Here is a 27,692-nt window from a genome sequence, read left to right as displayed (position 1 = left end):
AAAGGAATAAAAGAATTTTAACTGTGACTGTTGCTTGTAATGTTGCTATGTTGGTACCTCTTTCTTGCAGAGAAATTTTGGGCAGAATATTTTGTATTTGCCTGCAGATAACTTGCATGCAACACATGCATCCTATCACCCGTGCACATCACAAAGACATTTGAAAACTGGTGACAGTATTTTTTTTAGTGAATATGGAATTCCGCACATAAAACAGATTGGGTAATTCTCCTGGCAAAACTGAGTATATAACAAGCTGCAAACAAGTGATTGGATGAGGCCAGTTGAACTGAATATGCCCAGAACATGTATACACTTTGCTATGCAAATGCTACCGTTTAAGCAATGACAATGCTTTCCAAAAATGTATCACAAACGTTCAAATGATGCTTTCAGACTTTCTGCTAACCAAGCAACTTCCTCTATAGGTTTTCAAGAACTAGGGTCTAACTCCTTGCATGGTGAAACCATTGCAAGGAAGGAAAAAAAACCAGTGATGAAGATGAGCGATGTGTGAAATATAAGCTCATACAATTGTTTCTAGTTTCCTTTTGGGTGGTGCCTTTTTCATTATGGTCTCATTTTACAGACTGTTAAAAGAACTACATTTCCTTTGCTTGGTCCAGTGGTCATAAAAGCAACCACATCATACCTACCAGCTACAGGTGAAAAATTTTGTGTAAACACAAAACTACTTGAAACCATATTTTGATGACACTTCGCACTGAGCTGCCTCGCACCAGCAACAATATTAAGAGCTCACAATCTCTCAATGATACCTTCATGCATACACCATATTCAATAAAATACTAACAGCAACAAAGTGATTTGTGTGTTGCAACAAGGAAATTGCTTCCCTACCGATATGTAGAAATTGTGAATGGTGTTTTTGAACACTTAGGATCAATGCCACTTAACTGCATTCAGTCACAGACGAGACTGTAACCTACTTGCTGTCTGTCCAGACACCCTGACAGCAATATGACCGATAAAAAATCACTGATCAAAGCTTATTGACCAACCTGGACACATGCATTGGTCAGGCTAAACTTCTGTAATTGGTGGCGTTAGTGCCTGTCCTGCTGAATACCTTAAGATTTGTTAAAAAGCAATCTGTTTTAACTCACAATATACTGACCTGTTAAACCCATGTATAAATCTCACTGGCCAAATGGAAAGTTAAGGGACAAATTCTAATGAACAAAGGGGATCTTTCTGTTTCCAAAATCCTTATTCATTTTGTAAAGGATTGTGATGGTGAAGACCCCAAAAAGTATTCATCTATAACTTAGTTTTCACTATGTCAATATTAACTAATCACACATATTATCCAAGAACAATGCCATCAATATGCAATCCTTACACCATATAATATCCACATTACATACAATTATTCCATAATGGTATTCTATCCAAGTGATCAGATTTACCAGCTAAGTTAACCCATTTATGCTTCTTTTCACAGTCGAAAGCAGAAGCTTGGAGTCTAAATAAAAAAAAAATTAGCTGCTAAAAATACACCAAACTCTTTTTTCTTTGTCCACTGTATGGATCTTTGCATGGTTACAGAGTTGATTTCCTCAAGAAATCCAGTTTTTGTTTCCAGCAATGACCAGATATATCAGACACCAGGTGTTTCAGTAGTCACAACCCTAATCTATTTGGTATGAAGAAGACTTTGTTTCCAGAGATTGCAACTCTTTGCAGACAGTGTCCAGAACCCTTCATCCACTTGATTTTTGTTTTTAATACTATTATTTCCAGAACCACCTAGCCTGACTTCTTTGACAATCCGAAGGCCATGAACTAAATGGCAGCGAGCTATTGTCTCCAAGACTTTAAACCAAATGTTTAGGATGTAAACAAGGGTTTCTATTTTTTACAAGGGCATATTTTCAGTAAATCAGGCTGCAAGAGAATGTATGCTCCTTCAAAAGCATCTGACACTTGATGGACATAATTCCATGACCACAAACCTCCGTATTTTGACAGTTATGTTTCCAGATCACAGATCTGATCAGTTTGGCATTCAGCTAGTGGATGCTTTATTTTTCTCACACACAGCAGTTGATGCATCTCAATATAGCAGATGTGTGGTAAGAAGTGGTACATCATTGCTAATGTTTGTAGTCAGTGCCTTCCTAATGTAAAGTTCTAGTTACATCAAGCTGTTATATATTTATTGATGATTACCTTTCTCTCTTTCTCTCACACACTTGTAGATATATATAAAATGGGCTGTAATCTTCCCTAGAGATATACAGAAAAATTTGCTTTTGTGTCATGCTCACTAAACATTTTTTTTTAAATGATACAGCTTTTTAAACTTTTCTGGCACGATCACGGATACAATAAAGTTATGAACTGCAGACATTAAAAACATCTTCCACTCTTTACAGATTGGTTTGTACATTCTCCAAACACAGTGAAAACAACTTATAATGTCACTCTAGTACCACTTGTTGCCACTGACAAATTACTGTGGGAAAATACTGAGCAAAATGACATAAATACAACCTTGTATAGACACCCACACCCACATGCACATACACTCCTCCCCAACACCTCTGCAACTCAAATACCAGCCCCACCTACCACCCCACAATACCCCTTCCCCACTTCATACATCCCACACCACCCAAACTTATTTCACACAGCCCTCCCCCACAACCCTCACAAAACCATACCCCATCCTCCCCCACATACCCTCCAAGTGCACAGAGTCTCCAGTTCAAAAGTGTTAGATATATTATGTCCTTTCACCAAAGTGACCTGGATATGCCACGTGTTTTAAATTAAAACTACAAAGACTGGTAAAGACATGAAAAATGCACCATAGGTCCTGGTAATAGCTGAGAGTATTTACAGATTTTGTGCACACTTCACAGTTGAGATGACTGTGCTCTGCACTAACTTAATTATTGGAATGGAAATCATAAATATTTTCTAGTCTAGTTTTATCCACATTTATACATACTTTCCCAACCGTTCTCGCATACACATATTTCAAACTATGTCCTAAATGTAATAAATTGTGAAAAAGCTAAAAATATGATCTTCTACATTCTTGCCCTACAAACTGGCGTACATAGGGGGACAAACTCGAATGCCTTCGCTGGTGCAAACAAGTACACTGACATCTAAAACACAGGTGCCTAACATTTTTGTTGCTGATCCAGATGTATTTTAAAATGAGTCTCCAATTTAAGCAGCATGTCTAGCAAAAATATAGTGCAAAATTGTTTATGGTTTTCACACAACCAGGATTTTAGGTATTACACGTAACTTTCTCTTGGAGGAAAATGTCAATTTGAACCTATCTAATTTCAAGAAAAGATTTTATATGTACTTTCTAATTATTACAGAGGATTTTAATTCATTCTTTTGACTAACTTCTGGCTTTTCATTGTCAATCGCTCATTCTGAGCCTTTACGTTTCTTTGTGTTTATCTGTGTGTGCGTGTTTGGGTACAGATGGAAAGACTCCTGTATAGTTCAGTACAACTATTCAAGAATGAATTATGAAACAGGCAGTTTGACTGGGATGATAATGACATTTTGTTTTGCTCAATATTATACATGTGGCTCATCATCATGTAAAGGAGAAGCCAATTGAAGGGTGGTGGTGTTAGGAATAAAACTAATGAGGTTAAAGTTAAACAGTTTTGAGATATCTATAGAGAAGATAACTTTACACACTGATGCTATGGTACAACAATTACACTGTACATGAGGGACATAAAATACATCACCAAAGAAGACAACATGCCAGCACGTCAAGTAAGTAAGCAGTCAGCACAGTTTTCAAAGCGTGAGCCAGGAGATGTCAATGAACCACAGTAGAAAGTAAGAACATTGTGTGTGAGCACCTGAACCATGGACACAAATCACCATCCATCTTAGCTCTAGGTGCACAAACGGTCTCCAGCACACGAGAAATCAGATTTCTGCAACTGACAGAAAGTTTACTTGTTCTCGTCTCTCAATGACTGTTTAAAGACTCAACCCACCACGCTTTCATCTAAGCAACTCTCTGCACTTGTAGACAGAACAAAAAGGTTGGTGAAGTGCATACTGTCTTTGATAAGGTAGTGCTGTGTAGCACTGATATGATGGCTGTCAGTTAAAATGCTTGCTGTGGGACAAAGCCGAGTTCCTGTTGTTGAGGTTTGCCTTGTTGTTGTTGGTTTCAGACATGTGCTGGGCAAAGCTGTAAACAAAAACAAAGCATAATACAACTTATTTATCTCATGGATGAAATGAGTTGCATATTTACAGCAAGGGAGAAATGAGTGGCTTCTTTATTTTCTCAAGGGACAAATGAGTGGCGTGTTCAGCTATCGGAGCATGCCAATCACATACAAATAAATATCATTATGAAGAGAAGTCACCAAAGATTAGTAATTGTAGAAAATATCAACATTTTCTCTTGGAATTTAACAACACAGGGCAAGCCAAAGATACTTGTAAATTAATCCCAATAATATTTTAGTAGCACCAACAGGAATTAAGACTATCATGCTGAAAACTGCAGTAGCACTAAATGTGTGGTAACTACATTGTAAATATTGAGATGCCACTATTCAGTAAGGGGCTATGATGACGATTATTTAATTGCTCCGTTCTGTCAGCATGTTTATAAAAAGTTCTGTTACTGAAAGTGAATTTGTGGATTTTGTATCACCTGTCACTCACCTGGTCAGATCCTCTATATCCACCAGCATGGAGTCCTGCTCCATGTGCAAGTCGTCTCTTTCAATCAGTAGGTGACCTCATTAAGACCTGTCATCATCATCATCATCATCATCGTCGTCATCGTCCGTCAATCGTCCGTCAATCATCCGTCATCAATCATCCGTCAATCATCAGTCAATCATCCATCAATCATCATCATCAATCATCAATCATCATCATCAATCATCATCATCAATCATCATCATCAATCAATCAATCCATCAATCATCCATCATTCAATCATTCAATCATCATCATCATCATCAATCATCATCCATCATCCATCCATCAATCCATCAATCATCATCAATCATCATCATCATCACTGTTGTCAATTATTAGCATTAATCTACTAAATCAACTTTCATCTCTTTGCTTTGTCACCATGACAATTAACCACCATGAAAGACTAAAAAAATAATTTAATAATTAAATAAAATCATTTTAAAAAATCAAATATTTGCATATTTATACTCTATGATTTACTCGTCCACCTGCACACAAACATACACAAGTATAAGTGTGAAAAGGTGAAAACTGCTCACTCTCTATCTGGGTGTGAAGATCATTGACAAGGACCTGCAGCTGTGCCAGGTTCATTTCCAGCAAAACCTTTCTTGACAGTTTAATGGTCCGACCATCTGCCAGTTCTGGCAGCCCCACCTACACAGAAACAATACATTTAGAAATATTTACCATGTAACCTATGCTCTTCATTCCAAACAATTTCTTGTGTGTTTCTTTTTATTGTCATTCCTGAGGACTTCAATTCTGTTTGCTATCATTTTTCACAAAATCAATACTTGCAATCATTATTGGCACATTCTCCTACTCAGATGAACTCATTTTTTTTTAAATTAACTAAAACATTTTATTGCAGTTTAGTGTCCAGGTGTTAGTTGATGCCTATAATCTTGACATCTCAGGAGTCTTTAAATTTGGGTTTCACACCTCTGCATGCAAAACCCGCACATGTAACACATGTTCTCTGAATGCCCAGTAATAGTGGAAAGTAGATGATTATAAGACATGAAACCTACTATATCAGCAATAGGAGACTTCTTCTTTGTCTGCCTCTCCACCTCAAGCTGCATGCGTGCCATGTTACTGGCCTGTAATAACCACATTAGACACAATGTCAGCTGGCGAACTGATGTATATAATTGTATGTGTGTGTGAGAGAAAGTGTGTTTGTATGTGAGACAGAAAGATAGAGTGATGTGTAAAATAGAGACTTATGTGTTTGAATGAGAGAAAAAAGAACTAAAGTGTAAAGGTAATAGTGTTTAGTGTGTATGTTTGATGTTTGTGTATGTTGCTACAGCTAACTTGTTATAACATCACGCTTTTAAAAGTAGAGAAGCTGGCTACATTTTAAAAGTAGCCCCAAAGTAGTGGCTACTTTTGCAGCTGTATGTAGTGTGTAGCCGGTAAAAGTAGCTTGCCCATCCCTGCATATGTGTGTATGTGAGCAAGGTTGTATGTGTTGGGGGGGGGGAGAGAAAGAGAGAAAGTGTGTGTGAGAGAGAGTGAAAGACAAGGGAAAGAAAGCATGAAGAGATTGAGACAAAGAATGAGACTGAGTGGCAATGCAAGATTATAAGTAATACTTAACACACTCAGATCAGATTAACAAACGCTAGTGTAAATGTTCAAAGCTAAAATGTTGTGTCAGTATCTTCACCTCAACAAATCTTTCGGATCAAATGATAATGTTTGACATAATTTGGGGCAGATAACAGATGCAGCATCCCCTAACATCTGATCAGCCTCAAGCGCAATTTTGGTCAAAAGGGGACATGCGCCACCCCTTGACTCTGACCTGTGCAAGTGCAATTCTGGCTTCCTGCTGCAGTCGCTGCTGACGCTCCAGCAAGCTCTCGTGCTCCTGTGCTGATGGCGGCAGGGACAGCTGGGCTGCCAGGATGCCCGGATCAGAGAGAGGCCTGTTCTTGGATGTCTGCAAATAGCCGGAACACCAACAACATTATTTACACCTTTGTGAACACGCACGGACCATGATTATCAAAACTTTTAATGGGCAGAAAAATGGGATGTATACTGTATAACAAGGGTTGCAGAAAGCTAATTGCAAATTACATTTTCTACAAACAACGACCAAGTGTTTGATGTAATACGAGGCATAAAACGTTATCTCATAAGTGCCAAGGGGAAGAGCAGGCAGTCTAGACCTGAAATCTTTTATTTCTTAAAATTTTTCCCTTGACGTACCCGCGTGTCTGTACACCTGGGCGTCGGACCTTTGACCTTCGGCCCTGCAGCAGGTGAGACGGCGCTGAGGTTGTGGTAGCTCTGGCTGGTGCTGGCCATGACGGGGATGCTAGAGGGCGCTGCCGTGGGTGTGATGTCACCGTCCTCACTAGAGGCAGCTGCGTCGTTGACGAAGCAGATCTGGAGGTTCATGCCGCCCTGTAGGCGAGCCGACAGCGAGGGCTTCTTGAAGGTCCGCTCGCCCCCATAATACTCCTCGTCCGTGCCCATGGCCAGCCTGCGCCGGATCTCCTCGCGGTCCGTCTGCCGCGCCTGCAGCAGCATGCCGTTACCATAGTAACCATTACATCAGCAAGCACGGAGGCGGCCCCTCCGGGGTTTCGCAACACCTACTCCTCCCTCCCCCTCCCATAACCTTCATTGCGGCTCAAATTCTACATCATGAATATATAAGAAGAGAATGATGAAAATACAGATAATGTGACGAAAGTGGTGGTGGTGGTAAGGGCGAGGGTAAGCTTTGTAAATGAGAGTATTTTGTTTAATTTGGTGTCCTATAACATCGAATCCCTATTTTGGCAGTTTTTGCATTATTAGAAGTTCGGGATGCGTGGCTATAGTGGAAGCAGTCTGTCCATGTGACTGTCTATGACAAGCTTCACGATTTCAGCTTCCCTGACATGGACAAGCAGAGACTGGAATCAAAGACAAGTTCTCCAGTCGATGTCCTAACCATCAGCTCGTGCCGAAGTAACAAGTTGACATCGTGGGCAACAGAGAGCCTGACTAGAGTCCGATCCACTCTGCCTGCGTCTGGCTTTTCCATCTTTGTGATGTGGCAGAGGTGCTACAATGTCCACACCTTTCTTCCCGAGTGAGGGGAGCTGGTTAGGAGAGGCATGACAGAGTAAAACTGTTAATAGACCTCTCAAGTTTCTTTTCGAACTCTTAGAGGTTTACACACTGCATGGGATTCAAAGCAGATAACACTGTTCTCCTTCCTTTCTTTAATTTTTTAAAATTGATAATACAACAGTAATCTTCTCCACCTATTATTAAATGTCTCGGTAAAGGCAACTGAGTGGCTAACAGCTGCTTTGACCACCAGGATGCACTGAATACCCGACGAGATCCCCTCATCACCTGGGCCTTCTAACAACAAAAATACTCGGTGCATTATCTGTGTGTTCTAAGGACAGTGTCAACGAGGACATATAAATCGGAGAAGTTGAATAGAAACACATACAGGAAGCATTGGTCTTTACACAACAAACATTACAAAACCTTTTCAAAGATTTAAACAAAATTATGAGTGGCCAAAACAGCTCTAGAAACACGGCAGGCACGGCAGACAGACAGAGAGCCAGTGTGGACGAGGTGGAAGGAGGGGAGAGATGTCAGTGGTGTAGGTTCGTGCAAGAAAAATAAAGTTTCGGAAAGTCCTTGTGTTGACGTGTGACTTCAACAAACACGCACCGGGCCATCTTGGTTTTCGTGAGTTCGTGACGGGCAGGTGTTCTTCACCTAACCTGCTCTGCATGACCCTTGACCCCCACACTCTCCCTCGTTTCCTCGCATATTTCACTGTCAAATATCGTGTAATACATTCAAATACGTCACCAGAATGGTTTGAATCTTACAACCACAGACCGACCAGTCTCCATTTTTAGACGTACCCACGGGACAATCTCCAAAAGACAGACAGACAACACGAAAGGAAAATATCTCATCTCTTGTAATCACTCAAACTGTCCAAAAAGCCTGAGGAAGACGACATGAAGAATAAAGAATGGAAAGATCTTGTCAGACCGCTTGCATTAACAATGACTTCCATCAAAATCGGATCGTTTCCAGTGGAGAGCGGGGAATGGGAGAAGAAGAAGAAAGGAAAATCTCTTAATGAGAGAAAATTGTTGCTGTAGAGGTTTTCATGGATTGTCATGTTTATTTACAATGTCAAACCGTATGCAACCCTTACACTGCCAACTGCTATGTTCAGCATCTCGTGGACTCCGCAGCTCCGGTCTCCAGACTGTTCGGTCCCCCGAGTATCAAATGGCTGGCCGTCTGTCCGCACACCAGTCCAGCAGCCATCAGTCATGGCCGACACCCCGCCATCCCAGTCCAGCAGGAATCACGCAAATGTCGGCATTATAGCTGGCTGCACGGAACGGGGCAATTCATGTACATTCATAGCTCTGTGCTTTGATCATTCACGGGTTCATGATGAGGCATATCACCAGAGATTTGGCCGTTTACAGAAGTCACAGGGTTACATTTTATCTGAGATTTGGCCATTCACAGCAGTCTCATAATTACTTGTCATTAGTGAGTGGGGCAATCACGGCTGTCACACAATTACCTAGGTAATGAACCGACATCTGGCTGACATCTTGTCAAAAAAAGATCTAGTTAAAACTTCAGTTATTAAACATTATCTGGAGATGATGTAATGATGTAAAGGATGTCAGCATTCTCCTTCTCCAAAGCTGCTCCCTCTTCCTGGATAGTTCTTCGTGACGCAGTCGATGGACTCCCTTCTAAAAAAACTTTCAAGAACATACAAAATAATTTATTTCTTAACAGTCTTGGAAATCGCAAGCAGTTTTTTTTTTTACTTGTTTTGACGATCTCGTCGCGGTCCTGACAGGTCTTTCACTTAAAGTCTCTTGAACACCAAAAGTATTTATATATATAGTGGAAAGAAGTAGGAGTCTTAAGTTGATGTCAGGAGCCGTCAGAAGGCAATTTTTTTCGAGCCTTTCGAAAAATTATTAAATAAAAATCTTGTTCTTTTGCTCTGTCACATCATGTCTGTTGTCGAGGTGGAGCTGCAGGCGATTTCTAAGTAAGATGTCAAGGTCCAATACGCAGAAATAACGAGTTCACATACACATTTTTTGAACTGTTGAACCTCTCTACGTATGTGGGATTCCCCAGCCATCAGTTCCATGTCAACCACAGTCATAAATAAGTTCAGTTCCTGTGACGGGCAGCTGCCGGGGTGAGTGATGCTGGTGCTTTCAGTTCGATCGTCGAGAGCCGCCTGCCCCAGCACGCGAGGCAATGGCCGCGTCCCGCTGCTGGTCGCCATTGTCTCCAGTCAAGAATGGCTCCCGGCCTGGGACACACATGAGGCAACTGGAGGCTGATGTCCACCAGTCCGCTAAATCACTAATTCTAGAAGTATTTGAGCTGACTGTTAGCGGCATCTGCCAGTGATTCTTTTATGCGAGATTCCAGTGAACCCAGTTGGTGCTATGTTTCTGTCGTTTATCATGATTATTTAGCCTGTATGTTACTGAAATTTCATCACTTATTGTTTGCGATCATCTCAGTCCTCTGTCCCTTGACTGGTACCTGTCGTTACTAATGTCTGCTTCAGGTGATAGTCAGGTCCTGTACAGGACGACCAGTCCAGGTTCTGACATTCGTAATCAGGTTCTTTATCTGGCCACCGCGGTGTCCACTACTCTCCAAGGTCCTTTGAAGGAAAGTCTTCGACAAGGTCTCATGCCGGGTCACATGACCAAACCAGACCAGCTTGCGTTTCTTGACTGTTGTAGGTAGATGTTCATGATGTCCTACGAGTGTAGCAAACGTGCTTCATACAAAATCATTGGTTTTATGTTCTCTGTAGGAGATCGGCTACAGCCTCCTCATGTAGTTGCTATCGAAAGTCTGGATCCTCCTCTCTGTCCACTTTTCACATCCGCAGAGCAGGATCGGTGCTACAAGGCATCTGTACATAGTGTTAGTTTAGTCCTGGTTAATCCTCGAGGAGCATGGTGCCGCAACACCTCGCCAACGGTCCCGGTTTTGGGCAGCACCCCTCAGTTGGGCCCCTACTGTACTTTGTAGTAACCCTGATGTTATGGTTCTTGAAAATGGCGATAGTGAGGGACCGTGGGAGGACTACAGGAACTATACCAGCTCAAATGCACGGACAGCCAATCTCTGTCCTAGCTCTCCCAGCAGCAATGATAATGAAAGCGAAATATGAGGAGAAGAGGTATGAAGATAAACTATAGATAAAGACCAACTTAATTGAAGACACATGGTCGAATATTTAGCAACACAAAACAGTTGTACATGACCGTCATGCAAGACTTGATCCCTCACATAGTCAAGTTTATAAATGGGAGCACAACACACGGAGTCGACTGCCAAACTAATTGGAAATGTATTATGGGTGTCGGGTACTGCCATCACATACAGACCAAAGCAGCTGTGGTACTGCCGACCCCTGATCTGTTCATGATGATCTTTAGGCACGGAAATACCCGACACGTGATGGCTGATGGCCGTGTGTGATGCTAACGGCAACACCGCACGTGCACGAACACCACTCACGCTGCGCCTCGTGTACCGTCCCACCGACGGGCAATGACTGTTAGCCGCACCCTTTCCTGCCATTATCTTTCTCATGAAGATCAACTGAACGCCGGTACACCCAGAAAAGGGAAATGCTGGGCCTCAATTATTTCACATAACAAAGTCGTAAATAATGTGAAAACATGCGTCACAGCCGAGTCTCACACATGTTTTCATTCTCAGCCTCCCCGCCCTACACACACACACACAGAGTATTAAAAAATAAGGATGGGGCCTTTTGGGTGTTTTCTGGGTAGAAAAGACAGAGGTCTTAACAGGTAAAGTGCTTCTCGAGGAGAGACACAAAGTCGACGAGAAGAGATAAGAAAAAGAAATGGACGCTGTCAGGAAATGGAAAAGATAGGTGTAAGAAGAAGAAGAAAAAAAAAATAATATGAGAGAGAATATGCGGAAAATAGGGAATAAAAAAGAGCGAGGAAAAGGTGAGAAAGAAAATAAAACTGAAAGAAGAGCGAAAGGCAAAAGCAACACAACAGTAGAAAATACATGAAAACAGAAAGGAACGAGGGTTAACGAGAACACTAACAAGAAGGGATTCGTTTAACACATTTTCATTCACACCTCTGCTCCTGTGTCTCAACTTCCGGCATTCACTTCTCTGTCGTGACCTCTCGACATCGCAACCTCTCAACATCCACTCTGACATCACAATCCCGACAACCACTCCGACATAGTGACCTCAATATTAACTTCCAGCATCGCGACACCCGATATCCATTTCTTCGTCGTCACAGGGAATCCACTTCTACATCTTGACCTGCAGCATCCAGTTCAACAATGATCAAAGCTCCTCGATACCCGCTCTAGAAACTCGATCTCTCGCCTTCAGCTTTAACATCGCGACCTCAACAACTGCCATCACATCCCCAGCATCCACTCCAGTCTCGTGATCAGCCGGTGGTACAACGGTCAGCACCTGTCGCCAATACACTGAAGGTTGGCTGTCCTGGGTTCAGTTCTCGTCTAGTGCGCACCTTCACTCCTTCAGCTCTGATTTTATATTGGAGGTAGGGCACGCGCTATCACACGATCTTTCTTTTCCAATGGTGATGTTGGATAATATCAGCTTGTTTTAGCTTGGGTAGATAATACAACGTCTTTTGCTCCTGTCGGAAGTGGATAGAAGCTGTAGTAGTACACTGCCAGGAGAAAGTGAATCCGTTGAGTGATGTACGTGTTACCTTCTGAAGAATTTTTAATTTTGATGAAAGTGAGATGAGACATCGATTCTTGCCGTTATGAAGCGTCCTCAGTTATCAGTTCCCTCGTGACAGCTCATTGGTTAAGAGCAGTCAGTCAGTCACATGTGTGAATTGTGTTGCATCTATTGCGGATAGACAGAGTACAGAAATCAGGTTTGAACACAGGTGTCGGAAACAATCCCACTGATCAGAGTTGGGCGTGGAACTGCTTTTAATAAACTGATATAATAAATTTATCCTCCAAATATTCTTTTTCTGCGCATGCTGTTAGACATACAAGACCTGACAGCCAGCCATAGATATTATATCAATGATACGTAACTATGTATGATATATTATGTAACTTACCAACATCAGACAAAAATACTTCATTGCTGTCATTCACAGATCTGACACTAGGGGTGTACCACCCGCAAATCTGCGAAGATGTCAGACTTCGTTAGCGATGATGCTTTTTTTTTCACTGTGCTACAAACTCTGTGAAAGCCCTCGGCAAAGCCCGATCACATAGAACATCATTCTCAGGCAACAGGAGGCTGGCTTGATGCAGAAGACGCAGGCTGTGGGTTTTACATAAGGTCGCGAGGATAATATGATCCAGTTGCAAGAACACCTCGTCCAAACGTGTCACCGCTTTCTGGAGACGTCTGCCGAGGCAGAAAAAAGTCCCTAGACCTTCAGTCGGTGAGAGAAGCGTTGGTAGGAATCTGGCAGGCTCTCTGGCAGGCGTACACCGACTACCGTAAACATTCCACTAGGTGGAGCCACCGCCGCCACCCACGGTCCTCTCGCAGCGCTGTCAGGGAAATGGCGAGACTTTGTAGGCGGCAGCTGGTTAAGCCCCACAGACGTCTCAAAGTCGACACGAGCTCGACACAATATCGACCTCAGCCAGGCGGGCGGTTGTCGAACAAAAATTGTCCAAATCGTCGTTGACTACAGTTCTCACGTCTGCTCAATTCAAGACAGCACGTCGCTCCTCCCCACCTCCTCCCTTACCTCTCTTTTTCCCACTGTCCCAAACGGTTGGCGTTTGCATAAACAGCCAATGGGCGTTGAGCCTTTCAATCTTTGTGGAGACTGGCGGTAGTTTGCACGGAGACAGGAGGTAGCCACAGTTTGCCGGGGGCTGCACAGCTCGGACTGTGACGAGCCCAGTTCGGGGGTTAGCGAGGCGGTGTACGGAGATGTCCGCCAATCGATGTGGTGCACGCGCCAGCCTCAGCTCCGAGTGGCACCGAGTGCTGGAGCAGCCGACAGCCATGGAGCGTGTGTGTGGGAAGTGGAGGAGGGAGGAGATGCAGGACGTCTTGCTCGTCCAGTCAGCCCACAGCAGGTCGAAGCTCGGCTGATCGAGTCTCTTCTGGACCTCCCGCACTTCACGCTTGGCTAGCTGCAGGCAGTGCGAATTTCACACCACAGTAGCAGAAGCTAATCAGGCAGCTTCTCCTCCGCGTGAGGAGGAAAAAATCTCGCTTTACCTGATCATTTAGCACTTCAAATGACTAACCATTCTCTAGGGACATAATTATAGGCAAATGCTTGTGAGGGAACCGAGTTGGTTTTCTCTTCCGCGCCTTACACCTCTGTAGGCGTTACCTGTTCAACTGTCCACGCAAATCGCATGCACCTGGAGACCAGGCATCACCTGGATGAGTGGGTGTCAAAATGGTGGCTGCACAGTTTCCTCACTACTCACTGATCCTTTAGACCTCCTGTGTGAGCCCTGGGTGAACAGTAACCACACTACGTCATATAGCAGAATCCATACACTACGTCGAACAGCAGAATTTAGACTACGTGGGGAAGCCGTAACCACACTGCTACGTCAGGGGAGATCACACTGCGCACAAAACCACGTTAACGACCGAAGATCAAACTTTCAAAACAAAACATACCCTCGACTCAGTACAAGGTTGTCAACTCGTTATCACCTCTCTTCTCTGCTCTACTTTCTTCTCCCTAAGACAAAGGTTCGCTGGATCTCTGTCACTGACAGCGAAGGCAACTCCCAGTTCTCGTGGCGCGACGCGAGACATCCGGACCCACAACGCGAGACAGCCCGACCCTCGACAAAAGGCTGGAGGCAGGTTGACACATGTTGTAAACAAGTCTGGAATTTACATGGTTCATTCTCTACACCTACAGAAAACATAGTACGACGTCCACTTTGCATGATGATAGAAAAATAGGGCGCACGTGCACCAAGGAAGTAAGCTTGAGTTCGACAAGGTCTCATGCCGGGTCACATGACCAAACCAGACCAGCTTGCGTTTCTTGACTGTTGCATGTAGATGTTCATGATGTCCTACAAGTGTGGCAAACGTGCTTCTTACAAAATCATTGCTTTTACGTTCTGTGTAGGAGATCCGGTACAGTCTCCTCATATCATTGATATCCAAAGTCTGGATCCTCCTCTCTGTACACGCTAACATAACGCCTAAAAATGTGCAAAATTTCAGTCACCGAATTAGTCTATCTTTAGTCTTTGACCATCCGGAGGTCTTTCTGTTTGAAAATCCAGCACCTGCTATCACTATCACTGGATGCGCCTTGACTTCTCTCCCTCAATTCGTTCAAGGAAAAGCTCATGCCACTACTACACGCACGGCGCGCATTTGTTGCAGTTGCAGTCCAAAGCCGGTATAGATGAAAAAATGTGAGAGATGAAGGCGATTGGATGGAGAAACAATAATGTAAAAACAATTGGAAAATATGCTGACATGTTAAGGGAGAAGAGAATAGACAGGGGATGATGAGCGAAACTCAGAAGAAGACAGGACGATAAAAAAAAAAAAAACAAGAGAAAATTAGAAATGGTGAAAAAGAGAGATCGGTAAAAAAAGAATCCAGGAGAGAGAAATACAGAAAGAAACCATTACCGAAAATGAACCAGAAAACAGATCAGCATGCTGGGTTGGGTTTGAAACAAACTAAACCAAAACTCGTTTTTGCTTTGGAGGTCCGTTACAGAGAGTGGAGTTGAATTGCGAGATACAGAGATGAGACCGGGATGTGTACTCTACTCCGCCTCCCCAGTCCCTTAACGTGCGCGCCCTGGCGGCAAGCCACATCCAAATGTGTGATAAATGTTCTTCCATCGATCAGCCTCCACGCATGTTGGGGATGGAGTTCTGCGACTGTTTGTTCTCGCTGCGGGGACCACCATGGCAATGGAAGCCTTCCTGCAAGTGTCCTTCAGCTTGCAAGTTCCGATGGGAGTTGGGGACCGGGTGGGAGATGAACGCTGCCCTACTCCTCCCTTCCCTACCCCTCTACCCACCCACACACACACACTCTCTCACTCCACCTACCCACCGTCAAACCATATGAGGGTTGTGGATAAGAGTCCCATCCACCCTCTATTTCAGTGTATGTAATCATCTTTTTTCCAGCATAGAGATTAAATATCCAGATGCATCAGAGCACGCGCTGCCCACACGAAGGATGCTATTCCTAGTTACAACGGACACTGTCGTGCGGTTCCCGATACAAAAATGTCTGTGTACCTCTGGACAGATCGTCATTCACACGAACCAGACTGCTAGCCGAAACTGTTGCTCATCCACCATAGACATGTTTACCGAGACTCCATCATTTACCTCTTAGAGAAGTTAATTTGGCGAAAATCTATTGCTTACCACTAATTCTTTAACCTGTCAATGCCGCTACCACATGCTAAATCTTCCTTTGTTCGCCGAGGTTAAAGCTTATGGGCCATGGTTGTTTGCCTTGTTTTCCTTTTTACTCAGTTTGCTTCCCAAACATATTTTTGTTTATCCAAACATTTCAAAAACAATAGTTGTTCCTATTCTCCATCAGGCTTTAAAGATGCAAAAGTATTCTACACGATCTTTCCATGCTGTGGTGGCCTGTCCATGCTGAACACCGCACCATACTGTCACAGGTGGCGCACGCATCGACCGGCACCGGTGAGCCAGTTCCACTGACATTCCAGCTTATCTGATGATCAGCTAGTATCAGTCACGAGATGATGATGCTGATGATGATATTTTTAGGAACTTTTTCTTTTTTGGTTTGTTTTTATTTTATTTGTCATGGGTATAGCGTTTGCTGCATTTTTTTTAAAGCGAGATCATCTTTGACATCGCAAACTTTACATTAGACTTCAGAAAGGTTTTCGACTTTTGATGATGTATTATTGTTATTGCAATGATGATTGAGGGAGGAAAGAGGGCAAGTATACTTATCACATCAACTGTGCGAAGCTGAAGAAATTGCACTTGTGAAGTGTAGTCTACATACAGACTCCTGTTACCATCCTGACTGTACTGTATCTACTGATTTACAACCCAACGGCTCGCCACAGACAGCCCGCAGCTTTGATGTGTGCGCGTGAGGCCGCCTCTGACAGTCACCTCCGCCTTTTGCTCCCGAGAGTAATCTATTGAAATTTCTGTCTCCTGAGGGCTGATGGAGATTTCCATTTCGTACCTTGTGAGATTAACATTCCTCGTTTTATCTCGGTCTCTTTCGAAATTCTATGTCCAGACTCGAGCTTCGATGTCTGGCAATGGCGGCTTTTCGCAGTTTTTTCGGGTCCATAAGTCAAATCTGTTGAATGAATGGCAGACCACGAAGATGTGGAGACAAAACCTCACCCCAAGCTGATGTAACTCTTCATGGTGTGTCACCGAAAAGACTTGTGGGATACGTTCATCATCTCGCTTCTTTGTACAACCATCACGGTCATTATCCCTACTACCATCATGTTCAGACATTTTACTCGCCGCTTGAATGTCCACAGCCACACGCAACAAGCGCATTAGGGGGCTTCATTACCTAGATTAGCTACTTATATCATGCTTTTTGATAATTTATGTATTAATAATGCAGACACGGCTGGGGCATTGAGTGGAGTGACTAGATGAATGGTATAGGCGGCAGCACGCAGCGGCCATTAACTCGCTAGGTCTCACTCCAGAATTATCTCGCTTGATAACAAACATCTAGCTCCAGGCCGCCCGTCTACATCTCTGTGGAAGACATATTGGCAGCGTTGACCCCACGGAAGTATAATTTACCGTCGCTGCCTTGAAAAGAATCTTGCTGACACCTCATTGAGGTCCTCACATGATTTATACACACACCCACACTCCTCTGACTGATCCCAATTTCATCATCGATGATCCCTCACGATGAGTCTACAGCGCTGAGTTAACAGTTGAGAAAGGCTAGCTCCTAGTTAGTGGGGCTCGGTTGACCGTTTCAGGGTTCTGTGATTAGCAATAAGTGATACCATAACTTAGACTGTCGTCAAAGAGATTTTGTTGGGAGGTTTTGGTGGCTGCGGTTTTCGTCAACATATTTTCTGGTGTTTCTAAAATGGTTTCGAGAGGAGTGTGATTCGGAATGGCTAATAACAATAGAAAACACAAGGAGGTAAACGAGATGTCGTCCATTCTTATTTTTTTAGTCAACGCCGCATTTGAGTTCTCTCCCATCCATGCCAACTTCCGGATGGCCGCGCCCCACACGTGAGCTGCATAATAAAAGCGTCTGCACCACGTCCTTCTAATCTTTCTCAATTGGACTGCTGATTTAAACCAATGGCGACACTTGACAGCTTTTTTCTCCTACATTTTCCCCGAGATGTACACGGGGACACCGAAATCGATGAGAACAAAATCAGCCTGGTCGGTCTGTCCTCCCATGTTCAGCCGTTTCCACAGACTGCCCTGTGACGTCACTGAGGTTGGGGAGGGGAGGTAACACTTTCTGTCCACCAGAGGACGCTGATGGAAGTTCGTGCTAACATTGTTCAGCATCAGCTATCTGTATGTACAGTATACTTGTCTGTCGAGGGAGAAAGGAGTATTAGGAGGAGAGAGACTTGACTGACATAGACGGGAGGAGCGGCCAGACGTTCACCTAACCATGAGGTTCCCTAGGGAGGGTTGGGTGTGTCCGCAATTCCGGAGGCATCTAGCATTACCGCACGCACACGCCAACAACAGCGCCTTCTGCCGCTGTGATCACCATCCCTTGTTCAAACAGCAAAAAGGAGGAAGTCGATATAAAAGGAGAGCAAACTGAATGGCGAGGTTCACGTCACGCTCAGTCTTCCTTCTGAAGGTCCATGAATATGGAAAGTGGTTTTCTTTTGCCGTTCAGGGCTGTCCGAGACTAGAGATCCGCAAGGATCTGAGAATGGCGCTGAGATAAGACTGCCTCTATCCTCCCCACGCCCACCGCCTGCCACACACACATATGAATGAGCAGGAAGTAGAAACTTCACGAGACGGGTATTGAGAACGTGGAGGTTGGCTGTGGTCTAACATCTCGTTAATGTCCCTCTGTCCTCGTACCTACAAAGCTGGATCCTCCGGGGCTATCTTCTTCACACCCTTCCTCTGCACAACACAGAAAGTTCGCTACGTAAACAGCGATGAAGCATTGGCGACAGTGTGCCATCCCAAGATAATTTCCTGTGATAACACTGACGACTGCCTGGCTTTTAATGGCGAGATAAAAGTCTTAGCAACGTGAATATTCCGTTGTCATCAACATTTCCCCACATTTTCACTGCGACGAAAGGTAATAATTCCTTGTATAACCGCCGCATTGGTAGACCAGACCTATCCCAGCCTTTCAACCACCTACAGCTACTGTTGCAGTGGCGTAGGAACCAGGGGGGCAGCGGGGGCAGCCGCCCCCCCAAGGAAAATACAGGGGGGGCAGGAATATCCTTTTGCCCCCCCAATATTTGAGACGTAATTCCTCACAAAGAGCAAAGAACTGAAGAAAGGAAGGGGAACGTAGAGAGGAGACGGTCATCACCGTCACAAAAGCGGGCCCTGAGGCAAGTGGAGCCTCTAACACCTCTGACGATCAGATCGTGCGTGCGTGCAGTACCCCCAATCCTTTTTACGAAATGTGCGAGTGCGAACGCCGTTCACTGTCAGCAGGGAGTTTGCCCCCCCAACGCCGAACATCTTCCTACGCCACTGTGTTGTCAGAACCTCTTAAAGGCCAGATGCCAGTTTGTCTAACCGCCTATAACAGAGCTTGACAATTCCAGAAAAGGCACTGCCATCCGCTTAACATAAATGTTAGTTGATGCACTGTATCAGCAGCTGTAACTGACAACAATAATCTCATGTATTCAAGTGGCATATTTTGCCCAGCAGGAAGCAGTCTGGTCCAGATGGCCTAATGTCACCAAGGTTTGGCATTTTATAGCACGTCTGCTGCTGTCAGCTCAAATTTTAAAATCCGTTGTCCTTTTACTACAATTTTTAAACAGTTTTGAACTGCTTCTTAAGGTAGAAGTAAAACATTTTCAAAATCGTTGGCACTGCGACAAAGTTGGTGCATCGCATTTCTGTGTGTGGGGGGAAGGAGAGAAAGAACCTTTTTTCCCTGAATGTTCGACTGTTTTTATTTGTTATAAAAGTAACCACGCGCCTACACACTCGGTTTTTCCGTTGTCCTCGATCGTTATCCCCCCTTCTATTACACAGTTCCCTCCCCACTTTTCCCATTCCCAAGTGCGTCGGAATCGAAGCCGGACAGAGAGCGAGAGCCAGAGACATGATGGAAGAGCCGAGTACCAGCCGCATGTCACGGTTCTCTCTTGTTCAATCCCCAGCGCTCGTGAAGGCTCGAGACAGGTGATGCGGAAAGCAGGGATACCTCGGGTAGGTGAAATGAAAGCTCATACATAATAAAACACAGTGATGACGGGCTTTGTGTGGTCTGGCATGATGCTCCGGAAATCTTCAACCAGAGGGATGGGTCGGATTTTAATGAGTTGCTTTGATGGTAACCTGCACTGTCTTCGGCTTGCCTGAGTCTATGACAGTAAAAACCTGTATAAAAAAATGTGGGCAGGGGGAGGGAGAGAGAGAGGGAGGGAGAAGAGGTGGCTTCATTGACCGACAGTCAGTGCAACTAAACAGAGCATTGGTTTATGTTTATTGGAAAAAACTGGCTCTAAAATGTCCTTAAAAGAAGCTCGCAACAAGCTTTTTAATGTTGTTTTATGAGCGACCATGACTTTTATATTTTTGTGAAGACGAATTTGCTGCGAGACTAATTAGAATGTCCGTGTTCGCACAGACTTTCAAAATTTGTTCACGAACGAGCCTTTCCATCATCATTTTTAAATCAGGAAAAACTACAGTTTTAAAAATCGCTTCGAAAAACAACTTCAGATCGATGCGAGTATGTTGTTTTCATCAGCTGTAAATTACTGACTCGAAATCCAACGCTCCCTCCTCCATTGTTTTTGTTTTAAACATGAGCAGATCGACTTTTTTTTGCATGATGGAATTCTATTGTCTCCAGCTGAGCTTTCTCGACGACTTTGGAGACGTGAGCCGCTAGATGCACGTGAATGTCAAAGATCTGTTTTCAGGTGCCTTAGATATGCAGCTGCGGCCTTCCTTTGGGTTCCTTCGTCGCACACTCACCCCACAAAAGAGAATCCACCAATCAGTACTGCAGCGATTTATTCGGGTGGCGGGGAGTGGGGTGGGTGGGAAGGAAGGAAGCATCTGTACGATGTCAAATGGAAAACTCAACGTCCTCCCTATTTCAATGGAGATTTAGTTTCATTCCAAGACTAGGAAAGTGGGGAAAGGAAGAAACATCACTTCGCACGATCGCACGAAATCACAGTGATGTCAATTAAAGATGTTTCAAGAGCTAGAAACGTGACTGATTTGAAATCAAACAGCCTCTGTTTCTGCGGAGATTTTTATTTACTTATTTATTTCCTAATTAGGCCCGAGGACAGTGGGAAGGAGTAACTTGAGCAAGCGAAGTCGACCAACGAGACTTTGGACCATCGTATGGCACCATCATGACTCTGAATACGATGTTTCTAGAATCGAAATGTGCAGAGCGGTACGAAGGAGAGAAAACAAAATTGCATTGTAAGACGCACGCGTTGCTGGACACTTGCATCGACATGCTGCACGTGCAATCCGGCCGCATGCGCACTAGCGACATCCGCTAATCTAAACTCATGCAGCGCTCACTGATGTATGAAATATTCACCCAGTAGATTGGGGCATTGATTGCACTGATTGCTCGGGGTGTCTGCGCGAGCAAAGTTTATGAAGTAAATAAAACACACCGAAGCAACGCTCCATTATCGAGTTTTAGTTGGCAACAAAGCTGCGCGTGACCAGGGTTTAGGTGAGGGACCCACACGTGCGCCAATTTATGCCTGCTAGAATGTTCACCTTCTGACCCTAGTAACACATGTTCATCTGTAGTAAATTATCCTTTATCCCTCTCATACATACATTATGCTTGAAGAAGGGCTTAGCCCTTTTGAATCAAATTTCACTTCATAAAGAAAACCTTATTTTATTATCTACTTTGTTTCTATTATCTATTCCATATTTAGCCTTTCTACATTTTTTGGTCTTTGCATTTTAGTGCTTCGAGAGGTTAGTGGTAAAAAGCATTCAGAAAAGTTTCTCATAAATTCTTTTATAACCAAAAAAAAGTGATTGCAAAAAAGCTTACCGTGATACACTCAATCAACATTATCTCACAGTGTCAGAAACACATCGACATGTCTCACAATAATCTCACTGGTCAGATCCTACACTACATTTATATATATATTGAAAGGAGCAGCTTAAACTTAGATGTAAGAAAAGGTTATTTCTTACTCAAAAATCTTTAATTTTCGGCCATCAGTACTTAACTATTTAAGTACATTTTATGGTTTTTTTCCCTCTTAAATTAAACACACAAATAAAACCACACAAAAAATGCCAAGCATCTGAAAGAAAGCGAGAAAGCGAGCGCTGAGAGAAAGGGGCGAGAGAGAGGCACCTGGGAAAGTGGAAAGAGGGAGTGCGGATGGGAATTATTAGTGTTGTTTTTTCCAAGAATTCTGTTAGTTTTCTCAGTGTCCAATTTTCTCTTTGTTTACACAACAAACTGGTCTATTGTACTGTTTTGTATTAAGGGTACACGTGCGTCTCTATCCCAACCCAACCTCTCTCTCTCTCAAACATACACACAGAGAAAGGTGGATTAGAACCAGATTCATGTTGTGCTAACAGGAAGCGACGAGTGGTGCAAGGGAGGTAATTTCCTATTCTGAGGAAGCTGATTATCGCCGGAGTAGCTCACCTTGGTCAGGGACGTGAGGCTGAAATGGTTTAAACACCATATTTTCACGAACAGCAGAGAAACGAAGAAAGGAGAAAGTTCTCACCGACATTGTAGCCTGTATCCTAATCGGGACAAAATAGTTTCTTGATTGACCACACATTTCTGAAGCTCCCACTCTGAAGCCTTTGTAATTTTAAAAACCATCCGCCTACTTGAAGCTGATTTTCTTGCCTTCTTCTCCGACACTCCCATTCCTTTACATTGCACATCGTAATTTTTTACGGCAAGCCGGAAGTGTAAATGTAAGTAATAGCAAACTTACTTTTCACTCTAGACCAGACTGACAGATGAATGACTGCTGACACCAGACAAAACATGATTCACGCTTCATTAAAGATAGGGAAGACGGCATTTTTTGTAAATCGGTAACGATACATGTTTTTCCCATTACCTTTTTTCTGTAAAGCTGCTAGAGGCGCCACTTTTCTCTTGTGATGGCCTTACTGCTCAAACTCCCCAACCTCAAAAGTGTCTGGTACTCATTCCCATACAGCTAGGTAGACTGAGGGAAATTTAATGCGCCACGTGGGTCTCGAACCAGATACTCCTGGTTAGGACGCAGAGAAAATATATATACACACTGCGACCTTCTTACAGCATTCGTGAGAAAGAAAATAGATTTAGAAAAAATGACAGTAAGACATGAGCAAAAGAACAGAAGGACAGAAAAAAAGAGAGGAAAAAAGAGAGAACAACATGATAGGGACACAGAGATGGCCTAATCATCAACGACAATATGATGAAAGAAAGTTCTACATAGACAAGATGTAATTCCCTTGATCTCAAGCATAAAAGAGGGCAGCAGACAGGGAACAAAGAATCAGATGAGGTCAAGCTTGCTGAGATGAATAGAGAAAGAGAATGAAAGAGAAAGACGGAAGAAAAAAAAGGGCCAGAAGAAAGGGATCATTATCATTGGCGAGAAAAAACAATCACAGAACAGGGACGACTTTATTATCACTGACCATGTCAGTAAGATACTACTACAGTAGACTCTATTTAACCTTAGTGAGAAAGGATTAGGATGTAGCTGGGTGAGAGAGACCCGGAAGGAAGAGAACGAGAAAAAGATGGAAAAAAGAACAAGATTGCTCGCCCTTATCGGAAAGAAAGAAAACAAAAATCAACGAATATCCTACCGAAAGAAAGATAAACAGTGGGAAAAACTGACCATGAAATACCAGATGTGGATATGCAAGATATGCAAGAATGAACTGTGCTCACCTCTTGTCGACTGCGCTCCTCCTGCGCGGCCAGCTGCAGCTGCTGCTCCAGCAGTTCCCAGTTCATGGCGGGCACGCTGGTCTCCATGGTGAACACCTCAAAGTCGCCGTCCACAGGTTGGGACATGGGTCGCTCCCGCACGTCCGCTGGCCCCTCGCGCTGCGGCGTCCCTGGTGACTGTTCCGCTTGGCACTCCCCTCTCTGCGACCCCCGCCCCCACGCCGTCCCGAGTGGTCCCTCCTCACCACCGTGCAGTCCCCCCCACGGGTCTCCGGCGAGATGCTTCGCCGGCTGCCCGCTCGACTATCCCGCTCCAGGAGCCGAGGGTCTAATTTCTGGCTGTCCCCCATCAAGCCGTCCCCGTCCTCCAAGCACTGGTCGACCTCCGACAGGCTGTTCCGTTTGACAAACCCCCTCCCGCCGGCACCTTGACTCTGGCTCAGGTGAAAGTCTATGGGGCAGGCGTCGGCGTTGATTTTCTTCAGCTCGGCGAACTCCTGCGCGAGGCTCAGGAAGTTGAGTTTGCGCACGCGCCGACTGTAGTCCTCGTCCGACTCGCCGACCTGCCGCTCCAAGGAGTACCCGCATCAGAATCCCCACCCAGACCCCCCGCACCGCGCAGCCGCAACCTAAGGAAGGCGAAATCTGTGCTCCTTCGCAACTCTTCACGGTCTATGAGCTCGAGCTCCTTCTCCAGCTCCTTGAGCGGGCCGCCCAGCTCCGAGTAGTCCGACAGCACCGACTCGCACTCGCTGTCCTGCACGCTCTTCACCCCCGCCGGCAACTTCACCCCCGGCAGCACCGCCGATGACGACGAGGAGGTCAAGGAAGCCTGCTCTGGCGTCGGGCCCTGCGGCTTGTCCTCGGCTCCCACGTCTACTGGCTGGTTTTCCTCGGGTGTGGACAGAGTCATCGTCTGCCCACCCGACACGCTCTCCGTCTCGCTATTCTCACAATCATCGTCATCGTCGTCATCGCCGTCATCATCGTTGCTGGCCTGGCGATTTCGCCTCACTTTCCCGACGGCCAGAGCCTGGCTGTCCCCCGGCGTGGGGTCGCCTGTGACATGGCGCTCGACTCCTGCCTGGCAGTCAGCGTCGGTCAGCACACCTGTGTTCACCTGAGAAACCTTCCGTTCCAGGTAAGGCGCGCCACGCGCGTTGGATTCTGCAACACATATCAACATTCACTCCCTTTAGGACTGTCTGGTACATGTTTGGGTTAAGAAAGTCAAAGGATATATTAAGATACACATCAGACTTTTTATTTGACAAGCGCGAGTGTGCGTTTGCACTCTGTTCATATTCTGAGGACTTTACGCCTTTGTGACTTGGGGGGAAAGTTCACTGGTTATATACTATAGGAAGTGGGGAAAGCGTAGCAAACTTTTTTTCCAACTGTGAATGGAAATATAAAATTTTACTGCCAGTAAATTATCTAGCCTGAGTCGCAAAAAGCGATCGAGTTCCACTTGGCAGACAAAGCCCGGTCAGACAGTGCAATTTACAGTGTAAAAAAAAAAGACAGCAAAAGCTCAAACAAACTAAACCATAGTATGGCGGTTAGGGGGCTGGTTGAGTAGAACTATCGTAGTTCAATCGTAAAGACGATACTTGCAATCTAAACAGGTTCTGTTTTGTCAACGAACATTTAGGCAGGTGGGAACAAAAGACAACGACCGCTGACAAAAGTATTTAAAGTGTTGTGTCTCCGAGACTGGCTGCAAATACCAATGGTTTAATAAGCCTTCATCGTGTTGTATAGTTTTACACACACACATCTTGCAAAATGAGATCAGCCAAAGGGCAGACTACTCTGCTGCAGCATCCGTTGGGTTACTCACGTGATCACGCGACAAAGCTGATGTCGGTCCTGGTTGCGCCTGACAGTGGCGTCCTCGTCCAGCAGAACCAGCAACTTGTGGCTGTCCACACACAAAACATAATTCTCCCGTCAGTCTCAGCATTTACCTCCAACAACTTTCAAACAACTTCAACCATCTGCCCTATAAAGGCTTATAATTTTATCTCCCTTGCTTTGTCCATAGCACCATTAAAACCTTTTGAGTATTCTTTTTCTCTGGCTTTACAGAAATCTTTAATCTTTAAAGTGTCTGACACGCCACGTCAGTGTCAGAGAAAATAATCTTTCAAGACATTTGCCAGACAGAAGAAGAAAAAAAAATCTTTGCAGACATTCAGACAGACATCCAGACATTTAAAACTCGTATAAATGGCATCTTAACGACACGAAACGGATATGAATAGGGGTGGATTAATAACAGCCTACAATATGTATACTGAAAGCGTAAGCATGCATTTTGTATATATACATAATAATGTCTGGTATATAAATATAAAACAACGAACTTGTATTACTGGACTGCTGGCAGACGATTTTTTTCCAGTTTACTACTAAAACGAGTCATGATACTACAAAGCTTCCGGTTTATTCACATTCATTGTTTAGGCTCGCCGAGACTAACAGCGGAGAACTTCGCAAGAGACTATAAGCGTTGGTCTTGGCAGACAGACCTACACACATCCATGTTATAACATAACAGTGCAAAGGTTAGTGATGTGTCAGTGTGTGTGTGAGAGCGAGGGTATTCTTTCTGTCATGCTTTGTTCGACCACTTATCGACTGCTTGAGCCAAACCCTGCGATAATTTGCAAGAAGCCACAGCTGCTCTCATCTTGGATTTGACTCGCTTTGTATTGATAGTCTCCCCTCAGGAATTCGTCCCCAGAAGATCAGGTCGGAAACTCTTCAAAATGAAGGATTAGCTACAAAGCAGTGCTGAAAATGGCGAATGGCTTTTGCTTCAACTTTCTTCCTGTGTACCCTGGGATGGTGGTGAGACATTGCTTGAACACATATCAGGCTTGTTTTAGTCTCACAGCTCCAATGCTGGGGTTGGGGGAGAGTGGGGAGGGTGATCATGGTCACATGATACAGGCGTAAAGTCCCCTCTCACATGCCCTAGAAAATTAGACTATCAGGAAATTAATGGCGAGTGTCTCATGTGACACGGTTATCGGACCGGAGAGATGGGGAATCTGCCTTAAGGGAGGCAATTAATACGAGATGGTGAGCCGCCATAGTCATCCCTGAGGACGAGGGAATAACGGAACATTGGACAAGGGTGACGATCGACGTGGCCATGTTGTGTGCAATACACATCAGTCAAACCATCTCCTCGATACTTCATTTTTAGGTAATCAATATAAAAACAGATTACCTCAGTTTACGAGTAAATAAGAATATGGATGAATATTTATATCTTATGAGTAGATAAGCATTTTACCAGTGAATAAGAATAAAGATTGACATACTGTGATCAAAAATAAATGTAAGAAAAAAACGGATGAAACAGAATTAAGAATAAACATTAGCGCAGTTTACAAGAATAACAAGCCTCACAGAAGAATGGTGTCAGTGAAGACCTAGTCCAGGTCCTGCCGGCTCTGTCACTAACAACGGACTGGGGACAAACTGTGATGGGCAGCTGTAGATCTTCAGGACCAAGCTGTTCCACCCACCTCCTGAGTTATAATGAGTGGGGTTTTTTTTATTATTCAACCTCCCTCCGGCCGCCCGCCCGCCCTCAGGCGAGAACCGCCATGACAAGTCTCGCCACAATCTCCCATCTGCAAGTGGTTGGAGGTATAAACTCTGCACTGAGTTTCCACAAATAGCCAGCCTCATTCTGCCCCTATCAGCCCCACGACTGTGCACCAGCCA

At 44.3% G+C, this 27,692-nt stretch overlaps 2 protein-coding genes across 3 annotated transcripts in view; both read right to left on the bottom strand.

Moving 5' to 3' along the window:
* Window positions 1-166: 166 nt before the first annotated feature.
* On the bottom strand, window positions 167-24,101 carry LOC112555844 (schwannomin-interacting protein 1-like). 2 transcript variants are annotated; one of them, XM_025224385.1, is made up of 7 exons: window positions 23,949-24,101; window positions 6,967-7,278; window positions 6,557-6,694; window positions 5,775-5,846; window positions 5,280-5,397; window positions 4,696-4,782; window positions 167-4,210 (listed from the first exon to the last, which is right to left on the bottom strand). In XM_025224385.1, the coding sequence occupies exons 1-6, from the start codon at window positions 24,072-24,074 to the stop codon at window positions 4,760-4,762; spliced, it is 789 nt and encodes a 262-aa protein (XP_025080170.1). In that variant the 5' UTR covers window positions 24,075-24,101; the 3' UTR covers window positions 167-4,210; window positions 4,696-4,759. The 2 variants fall into 2 exon arrangements, with proteins under 2 accessions (XP_025080170.1, XP_025080171.1); XM_025224386.1 differs by lacking the exon at window positions 23,949-24,101 and adding an exon at window positions 12,912-13,586.
* An 879-nt stretch (window positions 24,102-24,980) lies between these two features.
* LOC112555846 overlaps window positions 24,981-27,692 on the bottom strand; it is a 34,017-nt gene continuing 31,305 nt past the window's right edge. The window contains exons 6-7 of the mRNA XM_025224387.1: window positions 25,792-25,872; window positions 24,981-25,115 (exon numbers count right to left, since the gene is read on the bottom strand). Coding sequence (XP_025080172.1) covers window positions 25,040-25,115; window positions 25,792-25,872 — 157 coding nt within the window. The 3' untranslated portion in view covers window positions 24,981-25,039. The remainder of the gene's footprint in view (window positions 25,116-25,791; window positions 25,873-27,692) is intronic.

The sequence above is a fragment of the Pomacea canaliculata genome, linkage group LG14 (genome assembly GCF_003073045.1).
Source record: "Pomacea canaliculata isolate SZHN2017 linkage group LG14, ASM307304v1, whole genome shotgun sequence".
NCBI classification, from domain to species: Eukaryota; Metazoa; Mollusca; class Gastropoda; order Architaenioglossa; family Ampullariidae; genus Pomacea; species Pomacea canaliculata.
This window is presented reverse-complemented; position numbering and strand designations above follow the sequence as displayed.